At 37.4% G+C, this 25,571-nt stretch overlaps 2 protein-coding genes across 8 annotated transcripts in view; one reads left to right on the top strand and one right to left on the bottom strand.

The window, feature by feature from the left end:
• TRIM37 (tripartite motif containing 37) overlaps positions 1-25,571 on the top strand; it is a 154,681-nt gene that overhangs the window by 88,449 nt on the left and 40,661 nt on the right. For 5 of the 7 annotated variants that reach the window (XM_039885764.1, XM_039885761.1, XM_039885762.1 and 2 more), the window contains 2 exons: positions 4,267-4,377; positions 5,696-5,774. In XM_039885764.1, the coding sequence (XP_039741698.1) occupies positions 4,267-4,377; positions 5,696-5,774 (190 nt within the window). Of the gene's footprint in view, positions 1-4,266; positions 4,378-5,695; positions 5,775-15,309; positions 15,315-16,985; positions 16,998-20,258; positions 20,537-25,571 lie in introns of those variants that run through there. The other 2 variants (XM_039885759.1, XM_039885760.1) reach the window with 2 other exon arrangements.
• PPM1E (protein phosphatase, Mg2+/Mn2+ dependent 1E) overlaps positions 18,004-25,571 on the bottom strand; it is a 123,619-nt gene continuing 116,051 nt past the window's right edge. The window contains exon 7 of the mRNA XM_039885766.1: positions 18,004-23,154. Coding sequence (XP_039741700.1) covers positions 22,094-23,154 — 1,061 coding nt within the window. The 3' untranslated portion in view covers positions 18,004-22,093. The remainder of the gene's footprint in view (positions 23,155-25,571) is intronic.

Here is a 25,571-nt window from a genome sequence, read left to right as displayed (position 1 = left end):
TAATAAAACCGTTCTCAATAGCTTCCTAACTTCCTCTTATAGCTAATTAATCACCGGCAAGAAAAGGAAACCTGGCAAAGTTTAAACATTTGGTCCCCCTCCCCCACCCATTTTACATAGCCATTTGGTGCAGTATTAAAGTTCTGTCAGAAAGGAGGAAGGCAGGTGAAGCATTAGTGTTTGCTCTAACAAGTGGTGAATGCATTCTTCAAGCATCTGAAATTCGAGCACCCTTGAACAACAGTTAGCTTTGGATGGTGCTGAGCACATGGTGGTTGCTCAAAAATGTGGTGTGGTAGGTGATTGATATAGAAATATGCTATTTCAAATTTTATTTGAAGGTGTAATTTTTTTTCACGTTATCATCTCTGAAACATATTTAATGGTACCTCATAATTACTATTAGTGACAGCCAGTTGTGTAAAAACCTGTTGACATCTGGTGAGATCAAGAAAGATCCAGAACTACTTAGAGCTAGTTTGCTGTAATTATTTAATGCAGTGGGTAACCATTCCAGTACATGGGGCAAGGCACAGCAAATAGCTTTCGATCTGTTGCTTGACAGCAGCCAGTCTCATTTTTTAAAAAAAATGAAAGTATTTGCCCTTTCGTTGTGTTTACCCCTCTCAGTTACTGATGGCAATGGGTTGTACAGACCCTGTTGACTTAGTAGTCCAACAAGTAAGCTAGAGGTCAAGAGACCAATTTGTTTTTCTCTTTACATTCACAAAGCTAGGGAACTTCCAGATCTTAAGACTTGATAAAAGACCAGTTAATGTTTTCATGCAGAAATTCCTTCCCAGCATTTCTTGGGAAATGCATTGCATATTCTCCTGAATCCTGAGAAAAATGTGTCAAATCAAAAAAAATGGAAAAGTTCTTCTAATTCTCCTGTTAATCTTATCAACGCAGAAACCTTATTGGTTTGAAGAATTCCATTTACATCAAATGGAAAGTAAAAACTGGAAATGCTGATAACCTGGAATCAAAGGTTAGGATCAGTAGAAGCACCTTGGAAAGAAGGGTTCATAGTCAGACCAGTACTGGTTAAAGCTGTTGCCTTTTATAAGCATGTGCTCTTGACCCTGTCTGCTGTTATGTAGATATTAATGAGTTTATACTATACTTTCTAGGAATCTTATGAGTGGTGTTCCAAGAAATAAGAAGTTTTGGAAGCAAAATAATTCCTTAAATTGGCATTTTTGACATGATTCTGTGCAGTACTAGAAACCTTGCTAAAAGTTGTAAATGTTACATTATTTGAATGCTGCCTAGTAATGCTCACTGTATTTTCCAGTATTTGAATATATACTGCACAGTTTTTGGAAAACTACAAATTAAACGATTTTTTAAAAAAGATATCGAATGAATAAAGAGTTTGAACAATGTCGTAAGCATTTAAAGAATATCTTAAGATTTTAGGAATTCCAGAGAAGTTCAGGTCTGTGTTTGTGAATCCTGAAGGTTAGTGTCTGTCAGGAATTCAGAAACACTAGTTACCAGGAGGTAAAATTTGTGCCTAGAATTTCAATCACTCCAGTGGGTTTCAGTGTTTTTAGCAACAGTCTCATGAAGGGCCACAAGGTGGTAGTGGTGCTTCATGGAAGTAACTGGTTTGGTCTCTAAGCAAGTGTTGTTGTTCACAGAGAACAGGACTGTTTTTTTTCTTTGCTGAAAGAGGAGAGTTCAGTCAGCATCTTTTAAATATATAGAGGAGAAATAATACACAAAATTCTTGAAACAGAAGAGGAAGAATTTACCAGTGAAGCCATCTGGAGCTATAGTTTTCTTTGTTGGAGGTTTTTTTTAACTACAAGTTCTATTTCTTTAGTAGTTATAATACCCATTCAGATTATCTATTTTTATCTGAATGAACTTTGGTAGTTTGAGTCTGTTAAAGAATTTGTCCATTTCATCTTTGTTCTTGATTTCGTGAGCATTATTGTGTGTGCTCTTCCCTTTTAATGTCTGTAGAATCTGTAGTGATGTCCCCTCTTTCGTTCATGATACTGGTAATTTTGTTTGCTCGTTTTAGTCTACCTAGAAGCTTTTCAGTTTTATTGATCTTTTCAAAGAACTGCCTTTTCCTTTCATTTATATCTCTTTCTATTGTTTTATGCTAATTTTCTTTCTGTTCTTATCTTATTTGCTTTGAGTTTATTTGCTCTTTTTTCCTAGTTCCTTAAAGTACATGCTTTGATCATTAATTTGAGACCTTTTTCTTTTTTAGTATAGCATTAAATGCTATAAATTTCCCTTTAGGTACTGCTATAGCTACATCCCAGAATTTTTGATATGTTGTATTTTTATTTTCATTCAATTCAGAATGTTTTTCATTCTGGAAAATTCTGAGCCATTTTCTCTTAATATATTGTCCCCTTTTGTTACTTTCACCTCTATAGCTGCCTATTTGAACTATTCCCTTTTATCCCCTTGTTTCTTAACCTCCTTTTTTATAATTTTCATCTCATTTTTCTTTGGTGTTATGGTTAATTTCCTCAGGTCTGTCTTTAAGTTTGCTAACCTCTTTTTCAACTTTCCTTAAATTCATCTATTAATATTTTAATTTTAATGACTCATTTCTTAGAATGTCTATTTAGTAATTTTTAAAATATCTGTCCATTCTCATTTTCCATGATAAACAGAATTATTATCTCTTACAAGTTATTTTGTTTTATGAACAAGTGATGATATTTTCCTTCTGTTTGTGTATCTGCTTGACTCTTCAGGTAGATTGTTTGCCTTATTTTGTAAATTTCGATTGGAACACACCTTTTTGAGACTTTTTTCCCCTCTTGGAAAATTCTTTTTTTTCCCTCCCCTTGCGATAAATATTGTGACCTGGATTGTGTAAGCTTACCCACCGAGAGGGTTTTTAAAATGTTTCAAGAGTGTTCATGAGCATTTTTATATCTATGTTACAGTCTTTGTTACATAATTTTAACATCTCTTATCTCAGCGTTGATGTTTGTTGATTGTCCTTTCCTGGTCTTCATATGCTGAAGTAATTTTGGATTATATCCTGAGCATTTTTAATATAATTTTTGAGACTCTGGGTCTTGTTTAAATCTGCCAATTTGGCGGTACTTCAGATTCTGGTTTACACCAGTATGCTTCTTCCTGTTTTCAGGGCCCTGAAATAGCTGCTTTACGCATTCTGTTCAGGCTTTTAGCTGCATTCGGTGGGAAAGACTGGGTGGAAGGAACTTACCTGGAACCTTCCCTCCAAAGGTTTTACATTAGCTTTGTTCTAATAATATTAACTCCTCACCAGATTTTATGTTCATTTCCTGAAATTTGAACCTCAACTTTAAATCCCAAACCTAAATTAGGTACACAGGCCTTAGTTTGAATTCTAAGTTGAGCTGAGCCCAGCAGAAACAAAATTCCTTGCTGTCTTCCTGTGCCAGTAGGCAGACTTTTTCTAGTCTGTTCTTTCAATACAAATTTTAGCTTTATGCAGGAAATAAAGTTTTAGTCTCAGTTTCAAGTCCCTATTTATGGTGGGTCCAAAATTTTTCTTTTTACTATCCCCAGAAAGACCTTCACCTTAAGCTCTCTGGACACCTGTGGCATCTGACCCACTGGTTTACCTTATCCTGCTTTGTTTTGGCAACTGAGGATTTTCTTTTAAAAGTGGCTGTTATTTAAAATAATATTTTGATTTTATATTTATAAGGATTTGTAGCAGAAAGATTTTCAGGTTTTCTTGATCACTGTCTTGTTGAAACAGAAGTACTTTCTATAGCATTTTTCTTTTAAAAATCAGCTGATAAACCCAAAAACAAGATAGAAGGACCAAATGGGATTTATTGCTGGAATTACTAGAATTTTTTTATATGCACATATACATATATATGTCTGTAAATGTGTAATTGTTTACATAATTTGATTCTACATGTTTTAGACTAGAAACTATTATACCTATATTGAATCAGGATTAAGAGTTCCTATTATCTCTGATGACTAGAAAAAGTGTTTTTGCTTTGGAAAAAATATTCTCAGTATACTGAAATTAATACTGGTTTCAAATCATAATTTTCAGATTCTGTCGAAGGGTGATTTTAAGCTTTGAGGACAAAAATAAACTAAATAATTAAAGAGAACAGGTTTGTGTGGTTGCTTTTCATTTGTTTTGTTTGGTGTATTGTCTTGCCATTTGGTGAAAAATTCAGTAGGAATTAGTTTAGTAGATAAGAGGACTTCCTTTCCTTTCACTCGAAGTGGCTTCTTGTCAGAAACATGTTTCCCCTTCTTTCTTGCCAGGAATGAGTAGCGACAGTGATATTGAATGTGACACTGAGAATGAGGAGCAGGAAGAGCACACCAGCATGGGCGGATTTAACGACTCTTTCATGGCACAGCCCCCAGATGAAGGTGCAACACATGATGTCATTTCACAGAAATTAATAAAACCATCTCTGCTGCTGCTGCTGCTACTGCTGCTTCTCTTGCTTCTATTTCTGCTTCTGCTTCTTCTGCTCTGCTGCTTCTGCTTCTTTTTCTTTTTTAATTATATTTATTTGTGAAACAACATTCTATGGGGTAAACTAACTGGTGAGTACCGAAAAAATTTGGTAGTCATTGACTGGTCAGACACCTAATGGATGCTACTTATTTACTTGGTGGAGCGGGGTGGGCAACCTGGTTTCCATATAACCTGTGACCTCTAAGATTAGCTTTGTGTTGTGAAGTGTTGGTGGGGAGGGACAGGAGAATTTTTAGCAGAGACCATCTGTGGCCTGCAGTGCCTAAATATTTACTGTCTGCTCCTTTATAGAAAATATTTGCCAACCCCTAGGAGGTTTTCATATGTTGTTTTCTTTTCAGAGAGTTTTGTAGCCTAGCTATTGTAACTTTTCTGATTTCTTAGAAATGTATTCACATTACGAAATCGTTGATTTTTATTCCCTCTTCAAAAAAAAATAGTCTTAGATAAAAAACTCACCGAGAGAAAAGAAACCTTCATTATTAGTATTTTTTGTTTTGTTTTAGGTGTATGACAATGATTTGATGTATGTATATATTTCAAAATGATTACCACAGTAAGTTTAGTTAATAACATCCATCACATATTGTTACTATTTTATCCAAGACCTTAATGATTAATCTGAGCATTCCTTCACAAGATTTCCTGGAATGATAACATTTTCAGGCTTATGCTGATTGTCAGCTTTATATTTTATGTATTTCCCTAATGTTGCAGTGTCTTTTTCATTACAGAACCAAACATTTCATGATTTTTAAGTATTAATACTCTTTTAGTAATTTTCTCTCCTAAAAGAAGCAGCCAAATTTGGGGCAAGTTTTTTGACTGCCGATGGGTTTTTGTAGAGATGTTTGCATGTGCAGTTCCGTTGGCTCTGAAATACATCTTAGGTTTACAAAGTCAAGTCTTGATAAGTGCACATCATCATCATTTCCTAGTCTCCCCAGGAGGACAAAGTGAGGGAGGCAGTGCCCTTCGTCTTCTAATTGTGGGTATCTGTTACACATTTTGTTTTTTCTCTTTTATTTTCCCTTTATGTTTGGTTATACCTGATTCAGGTCACAAATTCTCTGAAGACAGATTTGTTCACAACCCAGCACATCTTTATCACTTAAAAAACACACTTGGTAAGGTCATTTAAAGACATGGAAAAGAAAATACCGGTCTTTAAAAAATGTTATCTCCTTTTAATTTTTTTTATCTCAGATACACATTCCAGTTTTCCTGATGGTGAACAAATAGGCCCTGAAGATCTCAGCTTCAATACTGATGAAAACAGCGGAAGGTAATTTTCAAACCAAGAGAACTGATTTGCAAGCTGTCTTGTCCCTGAAATTTGCTGTAGTTGGTGCTCAAATTTGTCATCAGTCAGATTTGGTCTAATTTTTTTCATCTTATCTACCTGAAATAGTAATTCTGGAACTTTAGGAAGTAGCTTAATTCTAGTATAAGATATTAGTACACATAAAAAATTAACAGTGTGGGAAGCATTCTGTGTAATGTAAAGAATAACAGTGTGGACCTTAATTTAGTAAAATAGTATATTTATAAAAAGCATTTTGTCTACTATGGTAGAAAGGCAATTGATGGAAAATGTACCTAGACACAGTGCATGCGCTCAGTATCCTGCCCAGCATCCGTGCTCTTCTGTTTTTGGCTAGATGCTCAGTTGTGTTTAAATGATGACCCTATATTTCGTGTTTTAATCACAGTTTATAGTTTCATTAGTACCTGTAGCTTAGAGAATTACAAAATTACTTACATGTAGATTCTGTCCTGTAGACACTTTATGTGAATAACTGAAATTAACACTAGATTGAATCTCCTCTTTGGAGTATATTGACTAAAATTAACTTTTCTTGTTTGTTCAAGTGCTGGCACACTGATTAATGGCACATAATCTTTCTGTTGTGTGACTTTTACAAAAGTAAGTTTAAATGAATTAAGTTATGTGGATTGGTTATGTTCCTGGTCATATGAACACATGTAAGATCATTTAAATTTTCATTTTTCTGCCTCTTTCTAAACAACTAATGTGCAACAAGTATTTTAAAACCCTCTTCTCCTTGGACATTGACTTAAGTGTCATCTATTTAAAGATTTATACATATTGCACAGTGATTTACATGAAACTGTGGGTCGGGTTTACTTTTATACTCAAAATTAGCCCCAAGTAATCGCCAAACTTTGCTATTGTGCTCCTGCATTTGTGTTTGAGCTGCTATACTGTTTGTGAAAATGAACACTGAAAGTTGACTAAGAGACTATTGAAAAAGCATGAATATATATACATGTGAGAAGTATCTCATCTGCTTATATTTTACTTAATGAATATTGTTCACTTTTCCATGTCTAATGTCTTGGTGATTGCTATGATTCATGGTTTGCTTTTGTTCAAAACAGTTTGCACTTTTTGTTAATAAAATGAACTTGAGAAAATATCATGCTTCTGCAATTTATTAAAAGTGGGACAGGAAGCCCTCCCTTTTTTCCTATTCATATTGCCTGTATATCAGCAGTCCTCACCCTTTTTTGGCACCAGGGACTGGTGCTCCTATGAGAATCTAATGCCTGATGATCTGAGGTGGAGCTGAGGTGGTGATTCTAGCACTGGGGAGCGGCCGCAAATACAGATGAAACTGCTCACAGCCCACTGCTCACCTCCTGCTGTGCAGCACAGTTCCTAACAGGCCACTTAACAGGTACTACCTGGGGGTTGGGGATCCCTGCTATATCTTACAGAGGCCGTTGAGCTCTGTAGACTGTTAGTAAACACATGGGAAAATTAGGAGACTTATTTATATCTCCACAATGTGTATGGTCACTTTTTCTCCTTAATAGTTAGTTGGAAATATTTAAGTACTGTAATCTTAGAAGTAAAAATTTAGCATTTGTTTACTAACACGCTAACATTGGCATGCTATTGTATAGTTGTTAGGTAGTTTATCATGCAATGATCTCAAACATTACTAAGTTCCTTAACATTTCATATTCCGTCAGATGGAAATGTATTCATGTTTGTTACATTTTGATAAGGTCATATTTTTATTTCAGCTTTGTTATCGCTACATTGTAATAGTTGAAACTGTAATGTAAGAATTTTGTACCTTTAGCATTGAGAGCAACCCATTGTGAGAATTGATTAGATTAGATTGATTTTTTAATGAGACACATTGGAATCCATAAACACAAGTGTGATTGATACTTTGAACTCTCACTATAGCCTAGCCATTTCTTGTCCTGTACAGATTTGATCTAGAACTAAATACTTTTCCATGTGCCTTTATAATTCTTTTTATTTTCGAAGTATGGAAAACCACATGTGGTTAAGAACTAAGAAGCCTGACAATAGACTGTTCAGTTGGGGAAATTTACTTTATTAAAAGCATGAGTGATCTAATTATCCTCTTGGTTCATTAATCTATATAGAATAGGCCCCCCGGTTATTATCCACAGTTTTGCTTTCTATGGTTTCCATTACTTGTGGTCCAAAAATATTAAATGGAAAATTCCAGAAAGAAACAATTCATAAGTTTTTTGTTGTGTGCTGTTCTGAGTAGCATAATGAAATCTGGTGCCATCCTGTTCTGTCCTGCCACATGGGAATCATCTCTTTGTCCAGTGTATATGCTACATGCCGATTAGTCACTTGGTAGCAGTCTCAGTTACCACTCAGTATTACAACGCTTGTGTTCACCCTTATTTTATAATGGCCTCAGAGCATAAGAGTAGTGATGCTGGCTATTCAGAGGTTGCTAAGATCTACAGTAAAATGAAATTTTTACTGTAGTCTGTTTCTATCCATGAAATTGTGAAGAAGGAAAAGGAAATTCATGCGAGTTTTGCTGTCGTACTTAAAACTGCAAAAGTTAGGTCAGTGGTACATGGTAAGTTCTTAGTTAAGACAGAAAGACATTAAATTTGTGGGTGGAAGACATGAACAGAAAACATGTTCTGACCGATGGCAGCATGTTCCACCAGAAAGCACTGAGCCCATTCGAAGACTTCAGGAAGGGATCCCCTGGGATGAGTGACACCAAGTAAGTGATGGTTACACAGACTCAGGAATAGGTTTGGACTGAAAAATATAAGAATTACTGGAGAGTATTGTTATAATTGTTCTATTTTATTATAGTCATTGTTGTTAATCTCTTACTGTTTCCGATTTATATATTAAACTTTATCATAGGGGTGTACGTAGAAGAAAAAACATGGTATATATAGGGTGCTATCCGTGGTTTCCGGCATCTACTGGGGATCTTGGAATATATCCCTTGTGGATAAGGGGGGACTATTGTAATAGCATTTTGAGGTATCTCTGTCCTTTATTGGGAGGAGGTTTTTAATTCTTTTTAAGCATAAATGTTCGTAAGCTTTGCTCTTGTTTTTCAGGACTTTGAGGTTTTTTTAGTCAGTGGATTCCCCAGGTGTAATAGTGATATTTGGATCACAGTACACTTGAATCTCAAGTATTTTTCTGGCTTTTCTGGCTCTCAGATTATGTATTAAAATAATCGAGTACTGCTCTAATTTTAGCTGAATGGAAACTGTTGAGATCCTTTTAAATTGGTGGAGTTTGAGTTTGTCAGCAAGACTTTTTTTTTTTTTTTAATTGTTACAGCTGTAGGAAAATTTGAAAGTATTGGTTTTTCATGCTTGCACAAAATTTTGTAGGGAAAATTATTTGAACTTAATGGCATATTATCTTCTCATGTGTTCTAGGAACCCAGCCCATTTGTAGCTTATTTTGACTCAATGATTAAGGATAAAATCTGTCTCTTGAAAAGCAAAAAAAAAAAGTAAGATTCTAAAGAAATGATATTGTTAACTACCCTCTTGGTATAAAATTCTCCATTTTTGTAACTAAAGTTGACAGTAGATTTCACCAGAAAGCAAAAACAAACTTGAAGGTAGCTGAAACTGCATACAGCAGGGCTTCAAATAACGTCATTTCGTTCCAGATCATTTTGTTATAAGGTTGATGAGATGCTGTAGGAACTTAACTCTTGTGTATGTCAATTTGCCTGTGGTAAAATTGGTTTCATTATATGTTGTTTTGCTTAAAGTCACAGAGCCTATTGAGCATGTTAAGTGAGGACTTACTGTACTCAAAAGCAGTTCTGTGATGATGAAAATCATGCCTGTTTTGTTTGGCTCTAACTCACCCCAACTAATGCTGTTTGTGAATTATAGTAGGAAGTATGCAGTGTATACAAATTAACACAGATGGTTTAGGAAAACCTCTGGGGTTCAACTAGCAAGTATCTATTTAGCATTCTCTCTAGGAGTAGACAAACTACTGTCCTTGGGCCAAGTCCCTATCACTGTCTAGTTTGGTAAAGTTTTATTGGAACTTAGCCACATTTATTCATTTACAGATTGTCAGTAGTTGCTTTTGCCCTACAAAGGCAGAGTTCAGTGGCTACTAATGAAACCTGATCCCTGGAGCCTAAGATATTTACTTTCACACCTTTTATAGTTTGCTAACTTCTGCTCTATCATTGATATTAATGGGAATGTCACTTTTTTTCATTGTAGAAGGCTTAAGTTTGAGAAATCATGATTTTTAAGTTAAAAAGATTAAATATTTGATTAGTTGTTTTGTGCTTAGTTTTGTGATGGGCATCTTCTATCCCATTCATTCTATAATAAGCCTAGAAGACCAAAAGATTTCTTCAAAAGATGAAGGACCCGTTAGCTTTTTGTAGTGGGATCTTTGGAAACTGTAATTCTTTCCCTTGTTTTTAGCCATGTTACATCTAAATCTGCATTCAGTTTCTCAGAGGCGCCAGGCACCCTTAGTTTCTCTCTTCCTTGATGTGGTTTGCTGTGCTAGATTTTAAGTGGCCGTGGGGGAGGGAAGAGTCATAGGAAAGAAGATCCCAGTTACTTTCCCCTCTCCCCATTGGGTGTTGAAGATCTGACCTGTAAGAGGTCTGACACAAGTGAGATTTCTCTTGCTTGTAGCTGTCATCACCCACAACCCATACAAGGACCCAGATTTCCCGATCAGTTTCTCTACTCTGCGTGTCCTTCTCTCTGTACCCTAACAGAGTCCCCGTCCCCCTTTTTTTTCCAGAAAATAATGTTCTCCCTTTTGCTGAACGTAGTTTCTCTTAGTCTTTTTTTCCACCATTGCCTTGCTCAGTATTTAGTATTTTTATCTTCAGTTCATTCCTAGAAAATTTCTCCTTAATAGTGTTTTTTTCTTGCCTAAAGATACTGTAGTAATACTTGCATTATGCACAAGCATATCATTTCTGGACAACTTTGACCAGCTGTGTCATTGAATCCTTGAGTAACCGTTGAGGTAAGATGAGTTGTCTGTTGTTCATTTGGCAGAAAAACCCGAGGTTCACAGAGGTGATTCTTTCAGGGTTTAACACCACTGGCAAGGATGGAATGAATTGGTCTAGTACTTTTTCCAATTTATCACACTTGAACCAAACCCATCATTTTGATACCTAATAATTAAACCTAAACATTGTCCTATTTTTTTAACTTTTTGAGTTAATTTTAGTCACAAAAGACACACACAAATCTTGAGAGAGTTCCCGTATACCCATTACCCAGCTTCTCCTTTCGTAACGATATAACAATGATCAAAACTAAAATTAGTCTTGTTTACAGTACTGTTAACTACAGAATTTGTTAAGATTTCACCAGTTATTTTGCTAGTGCACTTTTGTTCCAGGATCCAGTCCAGAATACCACATTGCATTTAATTCTCATGTTTCCTTTGTATCCTTCAGTCTGGGACAGCTCCTCGATCTTTCCTTGTCTTTCATGACCTTGACATTTTGAAGATAGCCAGTTACAGTTGATCCTTGAACAATGGGTTTGAACTGCATAGGTCTACTTATATGTGGATTTTTTCCAATAAATATACAGTTAGCTCTTGGTATCCCAGGTTTTTGCATCCAACCTTGGATCAAAAAGAGTATGTTGACTGTGCATTGTTCTGCACCATTTATATAAGGGACTAGAGCATCCATGGATTTTGGTGACTGTGTGGGATCCTGGAGCCAAACCCCTGCAGATAACAAGTGATGACTATAGTTAACTTTTGGGGGGAGTCAGAAGTTACATGCAGATTTTCATTCTGTGTGGGAGGTCAGTGCCCCTAACCCCCTGTGTTAGTGAAAGGTCAACTGTATTGTATAGAATGTTCCTCTGTTTGGGTTTGTCTGATGTTTTCTCATATTCATTTGAGATTATGCGTTATTGGGAAGGCAACCATGGAGGTGATATGCCCTTCTGAGTGCATATATCAGGGGCTGTATGATGCAGATATTTACCGTTGATATTAATCTTAATTACTTGGTTAAGGTGTTTTCTGCCAGGATTCCCCACCATTTACTACTTTTCCCTTTGTAATTACTAAATATACTTTGCGACTATGCAGTTATTCTGTTTCTACTATTAACCACTAATTTTAGCTCCCCAGAGTGGATCTTGCCTAAGGCAATTATTACTGCAATGTTCTAATGGTGGTTTTCCATTTCCCTATTTTCTTCTACATTTATTATTAGAATTCTGTAAGGAAAAATCCCTTATTCCCCATTCATTTTTTTTATTCAGCTACTTATTTGTATCGGTGTACACTCATGGATATTTTATTCTTTTGAGTTATGATCCAATACTGTCATTATTTTACAGTTCAGTGCATTCCAGTTTTGACTATTGGAAGCTCTTTCAGGTTGGCTCCTGAAAGGAACATATCCTTTTGATATGTTCCAACCTCCTTTCCTCCTCTCCTTCCTCCCTTCCCTTCCCTGACCCCACAAGGTGCTCCAGGCTCATCTTCTATTTGCCCTGCTCTCTTTTTGGACAATGGTATTTAGAAACAAAGATTTGGGTGCTAATGCGCTTATCGTTACTAGTCCCTCTCAGTGGATAGAATGAGAAATGTATATATAATTTTGCAAACACATCTTTTTGATTTCTCTGTGCATCTCTGTATGTATGTGTATGTAAATCTATTTGAAGAAAAACCATGTGTCTATGTTGACACCTACAATACCAGTCCAACTCCATAGCACTCATTTTAGCCTTCTCTCTGTTACATCTTTCTCTTACAGCATGGCTCTCACTAGCTATAATGTGTTTACTTAGTTGCTCAGTCCTAAGACATAAACCAAGTCATTTCAGAGCTATTGACCTATACCCTTGTGAGAAACAAATTTACCACCTACAGTACAGTGTTTTTGTATAGTCTTTTAGTATCATGTCAAAACACTTTCCCAAAGTTATTTAGGTATTAATGTTCAGTTACATTAGTTTCTTTCTTCCTTATTCTCTTCAGTGTGGTTATGTGGTTCATTTGTAACATAGTTAGATTCATTTGTTATAGTCTGCATTCTGTCGTCCCCCAAACATCCTGCTTAATCTTTAAATTTATGTACATTAAAATTCAGTCTTTGTGGTATATACAGTTCTGTGGGTTTTGACAGAGTCATGTATCTGCCACCGTGGAGAACAGTTCCATACCCCAAATTTCCTTATGCTGGCACCCAAACCCCTGCCAACCACAGTCTGTTTCTGTCCCTTTTGTTTTCCAGAGTGTCATATAAAGACTTACACAACATGTAGCCTTTGCTTAGCAAAATGCGGTTAAGTTTCATCCATCTTGTGTGTATCAGTACTTAATTCCTTTTTATTGCCGAGTAGTATTTCACTGTATGAATGTACCTCCGTTTATTCATTTACCCATTGAAGGACGTTTGGGTTATTTACAGTTTGGGGTGATTATGAATTTTATAAACATTTGTGTATAGATTTTTGTGCGAATGCAAGTTTTCATTCTCAAGGGTGATATATGCCTTGGAAAGGGATTGCTGGGTGTGTGATGGAGTATTTGGTTGGCCCTTTAATCTTGTTCTTGGAATATAGCCTCTAAGTGCTTAGAAATTCCTGAGTGATAGGAGTGTCTTTGTTATTTTATGGTGGGTCCTGCTAGCTCATGCTAACAAAATGACTCAGGTTGGGAGCTGGCTGTGCTAGAAAGACTAACCGTGTGTTTAGAGGATTGGGGCTCTGAGTCACATGATATAAGTCTGAATCGTTCAGCTTCATTTCCAGTGAGTCAGTCATGCCTACATAATGAAACCCCAATAAGAACCCAGGACACTGAAGCTCTGATGTGCTTCATTGGTTGGCAGTACCCTGTATTGTCATGCGTTGATGTTTCAGGAGGGTAACATGTTCTGGTCACAAGGAAGCTTCACATTGGGACTCTCCTAGACCTCACCTATGTGTCTCCTTTTACCTGGTTCTGAATTATATCCTTATAAAACTGTAATTGTAAGTATTTTCCTGAGTCCTGTGTGCTATTCTGGTGAATTATCAAACCTAAGGTGGAGATTTGTAGCTAACTGGTCAGATATGAGGGTGACCTTGGACCCCCAAACTAACAGTTTGTATCTGCAATCTTGTAGAGGACTTTGCCTATAACCTGTAAAGTTTGGTCTAACTCCAGGTAGTTGGTGTCAGAAGTCATTGCACTGAGTCATGTGGTCAACACATGCTTAACTTTGTAAGAAACTGCCAGACTTTTCCAGCAGTGAACAGCAATATGAGGGTTCCTGTTAAATCCCATAAAAACTTTGTACTGATTTTTAATTTTAGGCATCCTAGTAAGTATGTAGTGATACTCATTTTGCTGAGGATTTTTGCATCTGTACCCATGAGGGATGTTAGTCTGTAGTTTTGTTGTTCTGTCTTCATTTAATTTGGTATCAGAATAATGATGGCCTAATAAAATGAATCTTCTTTTTTCCAGAAGAGAATGTATACACTTGATGGTGTGTGTTTGGTAGAATTTACCAGTGAAACCATCTGGAAGGAGATTTCTTTTTCCTAGTGTGTGCTTTTGCTATTTACCCTGCTTAGTGTTCTAAGCTCGATTCTATGGTTTGGTGTCCAGGATCATTAATTTTGGAGAATTCTCAGCCATTATTTCTTCTGCCCCATTACCCGTCTCTTCTAGGATTCTAATTATGCATATGTTAAATGGATACTGCCCCACAGTTCTAAGGCGTTCTTTTTTGGGTCTATTTTTTTGTCTTTCCTTCACTCTTTTTTCTCATGTTCAATTAGGGTAATTTTTATTGGCTTTGTTTACTGATTGGTTTTTTTCCTCAGCAGTGTAGTCTACTGATTAGCCAATTGAAGGTAATCATCATCCCTGTTACAATATTTTTTGTTCTGGCATTTCTATTTATAGTTTTCATCTTTGCTGAAATTACGATCTTGCTTGTTGTCCACCACTTCCAAACATTAACCATAGTTATTTTAAATTCTCCGTCAGTTCCAAAATCTGTCATAGCAGAGTCTGGTTCTGATGGTTGCTTCATTCTTCAGAATATTTTTCTTGTTTTCATGTGCCTTTGTATATTCTGTTTAAAGCAGCACATCTTGTGCAGGACAGTAGTTTGGTGAATAGTTTTTTACACTTAAAAATGGGTAGGCCTTTCTGCTGCTTAGACCTTTATTTCAGAGTTTGACTTAATCTAGTTAGGAGTTGTGCTTGATTTGAGGTTATAGAAACGGTTATAGTTACCTTAGTGGCCACATGTTCCTGTAGTAGTACATCACATTTCTCATTGGAGTTGGATGTCACAGTAGTGTCTCCTCTGACCCTGAGTTCATCAGAGAGTTAACTCTTTATTTTGTGCCTCAGAGAGTTAAGTCTCTTTGGTTGCTTGTGACAGTCCTGTCCTCCCAGAATTCTGTTCCTGAAAGCTCAACTGGAGGCAGTGGCGGAACCGGCATTCTTGGATTAAGCCGCAGTTTTAGATACCGTATGTCTCAGTTCACAGAGTGTGTATCGAGTGGGCCCAGTGATAACTGCCGCCTCTTCTGCGGTAGGGTGTTCTTCCCTATGCCCTTCCTAGGCTGCAGTGACCTTTCACCAGTGCCCTAAGAGTGCCAGTATTTGTGGCCCTTTTCCTCCAAAGAATGACACTTTTGTTCTACAGAGGACAGGGAGAAGGGTCTGGTAGAGCTTCTGTACCTTCCCAAAAGACTGCACTCCATTTGACACTTCTTAGGGCTCTTTCGGGTCTTTTCTGTGAACACCTGATAGCGACTTGGTGAAGAAAATGCCTGCAAGAGAGTGTGGACTCCTGGAAGTTCTGCAGCCCCCAGGACTTGACGCTGTCCTACCAGCCTGTACTCTGCCTGGACCAGTTCATCACTTACGCTAAATTGTTTTCCCAGTGCCCGCTTACAGTCACCTCATGTAAACTGGTGCTGGTGATGCCTCTCTCCTGCCTGATGCCTGCCCCTCTTTAGATTTTTGGCCAGCTGTTTACCACCTCAGCCTCTGGTGTGTGTGATAAAAGTCCTCATTTGAAGTTAATCTGGCCTTTTTTTTTTTTTCCATTTTAAGGATGGAAGTAATATTCCTTTAAGCTCTACATCCCAGAGCAGAAGCTGGAAATACTGTGATTTTTAAAAAATATGAAATTGTTTGTTGAATTAAAAACATAAGTAATTTTAAAATTAAAATTCAGAAAGTAATGAAACATTTATAATTATCTATAAGGACTTTTTTATTGTAATGTTGATAAGATAGTTTAGATAATAGTAAACTGTAAGAGCTTTTTTTTTTTTTTTTTTTGGATATTCTTTTTAGTCTTTTTGTGGTGGTAAATTTTAGATTTCCCCTCATTTACCTTTAGTTTCCACACCAACCGATAACATGGCTTCATAGTCTAGATTTATAGAAGTTTTAAAACTTTGTTTAGGGAGGCTTAAAAGCAAATGGTAACAGCAGTCAGTGTATAGTTTGTGGGACATAAACTGTATGGACTGCTCTATTTCTAAAAACCCTTTCCTTCGGCTGGCACATTTATATGTGTTTTCCTGTTACACGGAGTCTGGCCTTTCATTCCTGCCTCTACCCAGGGTCCTTGCCTGAGTCCTGCGAGGCAGTTAAGTGTGTCTCCTTCTGTGCATTTAGGAAAGCCTGTTCCATCGGCTTCCCTCCCATTCAGTTTCATTTGACCTGGTGATGCCACAGCAACTCTCATTGGGCTTCATTGCCCACCCCTGTTGCTCTAGCCGTAACCCAGTGTCACACCTGGCAGGGACACCTCTGTCTTCTTGGGTTAACTCCAGTTACTCATTTGGAAGATGGTTTCTCCAAATATATATCAATCATTCCTGAGAGTTTGTCACATTTATTGTTTCCCTGCTTCTAAAGCAGGAGCAGAATAATCAGAATGTGCGTGTGAGGGCCCCGGCAGCACCACGAAGCAGGGCCCATCATCTGAGCTTTCGTTACTGGGGGTCTCATGCAGCCTCATTACAGCTCAGCATGAGAGGAATGCTAAACTCCACTGCCCAGAACAAGAGTGCTTTCTTACTAATCAACACGTAACAGTTTTGGGTCTCAGAGAAGAAACCAGATTTGTTTGAAATATAAGAAAGTCTGTTCCACAAGATCATTCCTAGGCCAAGCAAAAGTACGTTTTCTAAAGTGTCATAGAAGAGTGTAGGGAAAACTTGAAATCAAAAGAGGACATAAACAGTTAACCCTTAGCAATCCAGGTAATCATAGCTGATCATTTGGTAACATGGATAAACTATGAAATTCAAATGATTTCCCTATATCTCGTGGTTTACTTAAATCTTGCTGTGTGCTGCCGCTTCAGAAAGAGATATATTGCTTTGAACTAGTTATACTGTACTTCAGGGGATTCTTTTTAAGTATAAATAATACTTATTATCCAACTGTTCCTTTTATTCTCTGCGTGAGCAAACCCCTTCAAATATACGATACTTTCAGACCTTCATTTTTCCTCAGTTCTTCTTTCAGTTCTATATAAAATTGTACTAAGTGCTGGATGAATTTAGGGAATTGGGAGTGTAACATTGTTCTAACTGTGAAATTAATTTTCTGGACTTAATGGTGGAGAGAGGAGACTAGCGACGCAGGGTCTCAACCAGGTTTACTTGGTTTCCGGGTTTCATTCCATTCCCTTGGCGGCAGGCATCTTGCTCTCTCCCAACTCCACTTCCGTCCCCGACCTTTTCTGTCTCTTATCTCCCGTTACTCTCTCAGCAGCAATCTTGCAGACCAGCTGTCAGCTGCAGTTCACCTGGTTATTTCCTTTCTTTACAGTGTGAAGCTAAAAGGGGAAGGACCGAGTGAAAGGAAAAAAACTTTGGTTGGATCTATGTAGAGTTTGAAGACCAAAGTAGTTGGGAGATTTTAGGCGTCAACACTCGGCAGCTCCTGTTCTCATCTATTTTAGGACAGTAAACCCCCCACCGCCCCCCGCACCACCCCATTAAAGTTACAGGGAGAACACGGAGAAGATGAAATGTATCTCTTCTGGGAAGGAAATAACAACAGCTACAGCATCACTATCAAATTTGAAAATGTTCCTACTTTCAAGTTTAAGAAAACTACCACCTCAGGATTTTATTTTTAGTTCTGAGGGAATCGGTCTAAATCTCAGCACTAAATAACTTAATCTTTCCTTTGAATAAAAAGACAAATGACAGTGGTTTTAAATTGCTGGGTTTTATTAAGATATTGGCAAAATTTCAACATACTTCCTACCCAAATGAACAGTTTTAATAAAATATGAAGGATCACTCATGATTACAACTGAACTCAAAAGTGAGCTTGTAGAGCAGGTTCATAAATTGATCAATTTACTTGGTAAGAAATGATTCACTTCATTCGCTTCACTCCATAGAGAATTCTTTGCAGAGAAATGTCATGAACAAGAGAACAAAGCCTGTCTCTCACCAAAGAGCACCTAGAGTAAGTTAACAATGATGTATCTGTGGACTATCTAGTACATCAAAGTTTATTAGAGTATTTCCTTTTCCAGAACAACTGCTGTGTCAGTCTGGAGTTCCCTATCTTATTTCATATTTTCTAAATAGTACTATAAATAGTCTTCACAATAGAAGATAAAATGCTGCTAGAGGAAATAATTATTTTTCTACACAGTACCCTTTGTCTGGAAAATAGTGTTATAATACTGGCAGTATCTTGTTTTGAAAAAGACATCTAAGCTATTCACATGTCGTCAGAACAGAAGAGTGGGTGTTTGTCCTTTAACATCACATGATTTTAAGAGGTGAAAAAAGTATGTTTTCTTTTGCTCATATGATCTGAAGAAAATTATGATGTGACTAAAACTATAGTATCCCCATTTATGGCCTTGCTTAGGTGAGAATGATCATTAAGTGAACACAGCATGTTTAAACATCAAAATAACTTAATCACTTTCTTACAAAGCCTCGGCAAGCCTTTGATGGGGAAGGAAGCACTTGAACCACAGCAGTTTTATCTGTAAACACTGAACTCTTTATGCATCATTTTCATCTGCCCATTGGATGTTGCACTTCTTACTGGCACAGTGTTCCAACAGTGGAGTGTGGTTGTCATGGAAATGCAGTGTGATACTATACACCACGTTGACATTCTACCACCATAAATGTGGTCAGAATCAGACTCAGTGTTGACATTGACATTGTTGACATTGTCCCTGGAAAAGGTGTTACTTTCAAAGGTCCTCCTAGGTAAATGCAACAGGAATTTTAATCTTATTAATTCAAGGACAATGGATGGCACTTCTAGGTAAAGAAAAGGTATTTACATGTGTGTTTCCACCATCTTCTGCACAGACCCAACTGGGACTCGTAGCCCCAGTGTTTGGCGTGAAAATGCTGCTTAACATCAGCTCTCCCTCTACGGTCCATGTCCAGAAAGTGAACAAAGGAAGCCTGTAAATTAGGGGCCGATTCCCTTTGGAACTCACAGTGAATGTACAAGGAGTTTGTAATTACTTCAGTTGGTGACTTGAAGTCTGTTTCCTTAACTACTACTATACTTTCTTATTCATATTTGTTTTACTATTTCCTAGTCTAACGAAACTTTAGCAGGCAAACAAATTGATGCAGATCATGTTAAATTCAAAAAGGGATACTGCCACTCCTAAAGACTGTAGAACTTTCACCACCACTAAATTACACAATGAATAAAAGTACAAAACACATAACTCACAGACTATACACCTCAGCGTTAACAGTTAATATATATTATAGAGATACTTTTTTTATCTGTCTACTATTTTTACAATCACCAGATACACCATCATTAAGTACAAGTTACAGAAATGTGTAGAAACCATTAGAGGGGTACTTATTGCTTACGTCAGCAAGCAGCAGATAAGGGCACAGGATTTGAACTGAAGGGAACTACTTTCTATCACCAGTGGCATTAAGATATAACACTGCATTTCACAAAGCACTGCTTTTATCTAGCTTATAGAACCAAGAGCAGCATATATCAGACCAATAACCACTACTTTAATATGTATTATAGAATTTTAAAGGACTTACCTTACAAATGGTACCTAACTACTCTAGAAATATGCATGTTGTGGACAAATGAAAATTTGCTATTTTTTACAATATTGTTTGATAACTTGACCGTACTAGAGCTACTTTGCTTTATTTTCTAGAGGGCTACTGGTATGAGAATGGAGTTAACACTGCTTACTTATGTAGTCAGACCTCTAAGATCCAGACCCGAAGATACATTCCAATTTCAGCCAACCATTTTTCCCCACTGAAAAAAACCCATCACTTATACCCTCTTTCCTTTCACCTCCTTTATTCTGATCGAAAACATTAACTATAGACAACCATAGGAAATCCTTAAAAAAATTTTTAAGTCAGCTAAATGCTTTGGACTATAATATGCCAATATTCTGCTGCCTCTGTTTTCTTGTTTCCTTAGATAATGTGATTCGAAACTGGCACTGCACCTGATGGGTTGTTAACAAGATCTAGGCTTCAGAAAATGAAAGACGTGAGTGAGGTCCGTGTGTGGGGGTGAAGCACCAGGCTGGTGAAAAGATTCTGGTACTTTAGTTGGAGCCATGTTTACTCCCTCCTTTTCAGCCATGTGTCACAAGATTTGAGATAAGAAATGACTTCAAAATCAAGAGAAAACAAATACTGAAAATCTCTACTTACATCCAAATTTTTAAAATAAAATCTGCAGATTAACGATCTGATCATTGCTAAAGTGAAGCTGTTGTTATTTGATATAGCTGTACTGGCACCCAGAATACGCTATATAGTCCTATGGTTTTAAAATCCAAGAACTTTAGCCCTCCGTTCTAGATCTGGGGAACAGTAAGTAACTGTATTATTATGTGAAAACACGATTAGGCAGAAGACGTTTCTCAGCAAAATACTTCAGTACCTCCTGTCCATTCACATGGCCGGTCCGTGGTGGCCTGGGGGAGGGTAAAATGTCACGTGGAGACATTCATGATTCTCAGAATCAGAGGCTGCTTCACTGAATGAATCTGATTATTAGTTTATTTGCTGCCTTTAGTTGAAGATATGCTTCTGGCTCGAAACTGCAGAAATGGCAAAAAGGCGGACAATTTTAAAATGTCAAATACAAATAAATATTGAAATGAGAAACACGGGTCCTATCTCTGCAGTCTGAAGTTGCATGTAACAGGACTCTGGGGTGTTCTCCATTTATTACCAAGCAGGCCTCGGGCTTGGCAATCTGCATTCTGTTTTGCACTTGGCCTCTGGGCTCGCTTTAAGCAGTACTTTCAGCCTCTTTCACACCAATTACTTCACTCCCTTGGGGGAAACAGTTAAAATTAGTATTTTTTTCATTCTTCAAAGCCACTTTTTAATAGTAGTATATGCCTTTGCTATTTGTGACCTTTAAAAAAAAAGGCAGAAAAACAGAAATATCTGATTTTCATTTTAAATGGCAACTTGATTCTAGTATATTTGTACCTGACATCATCTCCATTAAACCAGTTTATTCCTGAGATGAAGGTACAGTGAAAAACATGTTGGCATCAGGTTAAAACCTGTTGACAGCGGTCCTCTAAAATGACAAATAATAAAAATTCTGCCAAAAGCACCATAACAGGTTATGAAATTCCCCAATAGCTACAACCCTAGGAAATACTTTTTAATTCAAAAAATTTTCTAAGTCTTTTATGTTACAGAAAAAAAAATCAGTAAATCGTTTTGACTGTATGCCGCCTCACAAGTCTGAGAATATGACATTTTTATGCTAGGTTTCTGCTTTCCTTGTTACCACTTAAAACCCATATGGCTTTTAGTCTTTTACTTACCAAAAAAAAAGGGGGGGGTGTTGTTCTTTCATAGTCTCCAGTCTTTTGAGGAATATTCTCCAACTAAATCTAATTCTGCATTAAGTTTTCCATAGATATATTAGGCACATCAGACCAGATTTCAACTGCATTGAGCTTTTTCAACACTATATATCCTGACTAAACTAACTCGCAAGCTTCCACTAGTGACGTGAAGAGGCAGGGCGGTGGGGTTGTATGTAGGTGTGGGGACACATCACAGGCATCAGTTGTATAATTTTGCTAGCGAAACCGCCAATACTTTTTTCAGATCGAACACACTGTATTTTGAGTTTCCTAGAGATCTATTTACATTTAAGAATCGAGCCACCCATGTTTTCATAATGAAGCACATATATTTCAGAAATGTCTACCTTGTTTCTCTGATATTGGTTTTTTTGGGGGGTGGGAGCTAACTAGCCTACTTTAAAGAGTAATGTTATATTTTATAGCTCCAGGGAAGATCTGAGTATGGAATATCATTATTCTGTCTCAGTTTCCTCATCATGTTTTCACTGTAATCTTTCCAACTATTTTGCCTCCATGGCAGAGAACTTCTTAACATTCTATTTCTCCTCCCACTTCGAATAAGCGAACACAGGCTAGTGCCTATTTTGTGGGAATGCTCTTGAGCAGAGAGGAATGAACTAAGCTTTGGATTAAACCTGAATCCGTGCCGCCTCTTTGAATAGTGGTAGCGTAAATGAGATAATCTAGAAACTCTCTTTCCCAGGAATTTGAACTGTTCATTTTCCAACCTAGAACAGATAGGAGACAAGCTCTCCATTCTATGTATCTGCTGCCCTGTTGAACCCAAGTTAAAGGAAGAGGGAAACTTTCCAGCACCACTCCATTCAGGCAATGATGATTGAACTGATTTTTTCTCCATTATTAGCTCATTAATAAGATTTGCTTTCTTTGGTGCACCAGTGCCAAACATATCAACTGGTGGCAAAAACTGAGCACTGTGAGGTTTGCTTTCTTCTATTTGTGTAAGATCTAGGTAGCCTGGGTCTTCCAGCACGTTGATTTGGGACCCTGGGCTCAGGCTAGTTCTATCAGTGAAAGAATCCACACGCCCATCATAGCCTAGATCTGCTGGTGCTGAACACTGATGCTGAGGCCAAGGGCGTTTGCACTCTCCATGATTCTCCTTATCATCCCCACCATCTTCTTGCCCTCCTTGAAAAGAGTTCTCTGTCCAATCTGATTCCTCACTAACATTTACAGCTTTGTTCATGTCCCTCAGGAATACCACAATAACAGTGATATTATCACTTGACCCAGCATCACGAGCTGATGCTACTAATTTGTGGGCAACCATGCTGCTGTCTCCATTGTTCTCCTTCAGGTGGTCAGACACAACTTTCACTGCCTCATCGGGGTTCACGGTGTCATAGAAGCCATCACAGGCTAGAATGAGGTAGTCTTCAGTTCCATCCAAAACAGTAGAGGCAGAATCTGCATCTCCACAGATATATGGCTTATGTTCAGCATCTCCTGTGGGAATTAGAAGGTAGGTTAGAGTTTGGTTTACCTTGGATGGAAGAATGTTTATGGCCAATGCTACGACTGATTACAATCTGCTGGACTGTAATCTGAATTTACTGAAAAGAATTTATAAACTAGTTTTAGATAAAATACTCGAATCCTCTGTTAATTGGATCCCTCGGTACTCTAAGTTAAATAATAATAATAAGAGCTTAATTTCTTATCTAGCTTACACTCTGCATCTTGCACCTCTAGGTAAGACTTAGGCTTAGCTGAGCATGACAGCAAATGTCAAATCTAAATCTGTTGCTGCACTGAAAAATCCAGTCTTGTGTAGGAAAACCTTGTTGATTTAGTAGATCTGTTCTTTTACTGGTGGTTAGGTTTGATTTAATTGAGATTTGAGGAAAGGTCCACATTGAAAAACCAAAGTTCTGACCACCCCCTTCATTAAACACTTAATTTTTGTTCTATTCTAATTTAGAAATCAATAGCTGCACACTGCAAAACACAGAGGGAGGTTTGAGTTACCAAGGATTTTAAAAATTCAAGCCCAAATCCCTCAAGCTAGGAAAAGTCATCCCAAGCCTCTGCCAAGGGAACTAGAATGTTAGTCTCCTGGTTCCCAGTCCAGTTTGCTTTCTGTTTTTTAATGCTGCTTTTTGCTTACTGTTTCAAGAGAACAGTCAGAATGTGTATGACCACTTTTTCTCGTCTTCAGGGACTCCCCTATTCTTCTTGCTTTCTTCATGTGACTCGGATCATGCCCCCAACCCTTCTGTCTTTATTGCTATTGTTCATTTTCCACACGTGAACAACCGTGAGAACCCCCAAAGCCTTATTGGGCCTTTATTTCTCTCTTCTTGCTTATTAGCTCATCCCCTATACAGAATGACATTTGAGCTGGGCCTTGAAGGATAAGTTAGTTATCACCAGGCAGAGTTGAGGGAAGAGAATTAGCAAAGACAACTAGAATTAGAGAGACAACTGTTAAGGAGTAATGCGTAGTTGAACACAGGGGTGCTTGGGTTAGGGTGCTGGAGATAGGCTGGAGACCTTCGGCCCACATTGAGCTAGGTTTCTATCACCAGACTAGTAAGAAAATCCATCATCTACAATGCACTTTGGAACTTCGGATCTGGAGCACTTCTGAATCCATTGTTTTCCTTTAGGTATTTGGACAGAGCCCAGCAAAAGGGCCCTTCGCCTGATGGGTAACCACATAGCTTATTACTAGGACAAGGGATACTCATTTACTTTTTTTTTTTAATTAACTTTTTTTTTATGGTGACATTGGTTAACAAAATCCAATAAGTTTCAGCTGTACACCTTAACAGTAAGACATATATATATTTACACTGTGTGTTCACTTCCCATAGTTAGATTTCTTTCTGTCACCACATACTTGACTCCCTTTGCCTCATCTACCATCCCCCTCCCCCTTCCCCTCTGGTAACCACTAGTCTGTTGTTCATGTCCATGAGTCTCTGTTTGTTTCTCCTGTTCATTTGCTGCTTTTAGTTTATATCCTACATATAAGTGACATCATGTGATTTTCAACTTTTTCTGTGTGGCTTATTTCGCTTAGCATGATTATCTCGAAGTCCGTCCATGTTGTCACAAATTCATTTACTTCTTAACATAAAAAACACAGACTACTGAGCAATAATTCCTGGACTAGGGTATCGTAATTCATCGGTAAACAATAGTTTTTAAAAATTTACAAAGCGCTTTATCATTTGTAAAGTAGTGGCAAATAGCTTAATAGTTAAGGACACCAGCACTGGAGTCAGATGGCCTGGGTCCAAATCCTAGCACTTGTTAACCCTTATTAATTACTGTCCTTTTCATTACACTAAAACTGAACTTTTTCATCAGGGGGAGATAAAATGTAGATAAATATATTTAAATAATCCGGCTATATTACTGTTTCTGGTATAGGTTGTCTCCTACCCAGGTAAGGTTCTTTCAGACATTTCACTCACCTGTTTAATCCCAGAGAACTCAGTAGGAACCCTATGGATAACTCTGCCAGCACCATTATGGGCCACATGTCCTATCCAACAGGTTGCATGGGGATACCCTGAACAACAGATACTTACTTACTTAGTATACTTACCTGCGTTAGTTTATCTGTAAGGCAGAAAACTATCTTTTCTATACAGTAGTCAGAGCCATCTTCCTCAAGCATGGTTTTGATTTTGTCAGTTTCACTTATATACTATGATACCTTTTAATTAGCCTGTTAAAGCTAATTAAAACTTTCAGTCATGAGATTCAGGGTCCTCCACCGATCCACTTTAAATTTCCCCATCCCCTACTCTACCTGACTATATTATTATCATTATCATTATTTTCTGAATTCCAGCTCTAAAAATAAATGTGATCTGAGTCATACTGTTCCCAAAAATCTTTAGTGCTTCAAT

The sequence above is a fragment of the Pteropus medius genome, unplaced genomic scaffold, assembly GCF_902729225.1.
Source record: "Pteropus medius unplaced genomic scaffold, Ma_sr-lr_union100, whole genome shotgun sequence".
Classification (NCBI taxonomy): Eukaryota; Metazoa; Chordata; class Mammalia; order Chiroptera; family Pteropodidae; genus Pteropus; species Pteropus medius.
This window is presented reverse-complemented; position numbering and strand designations above follow the sequence as displayed.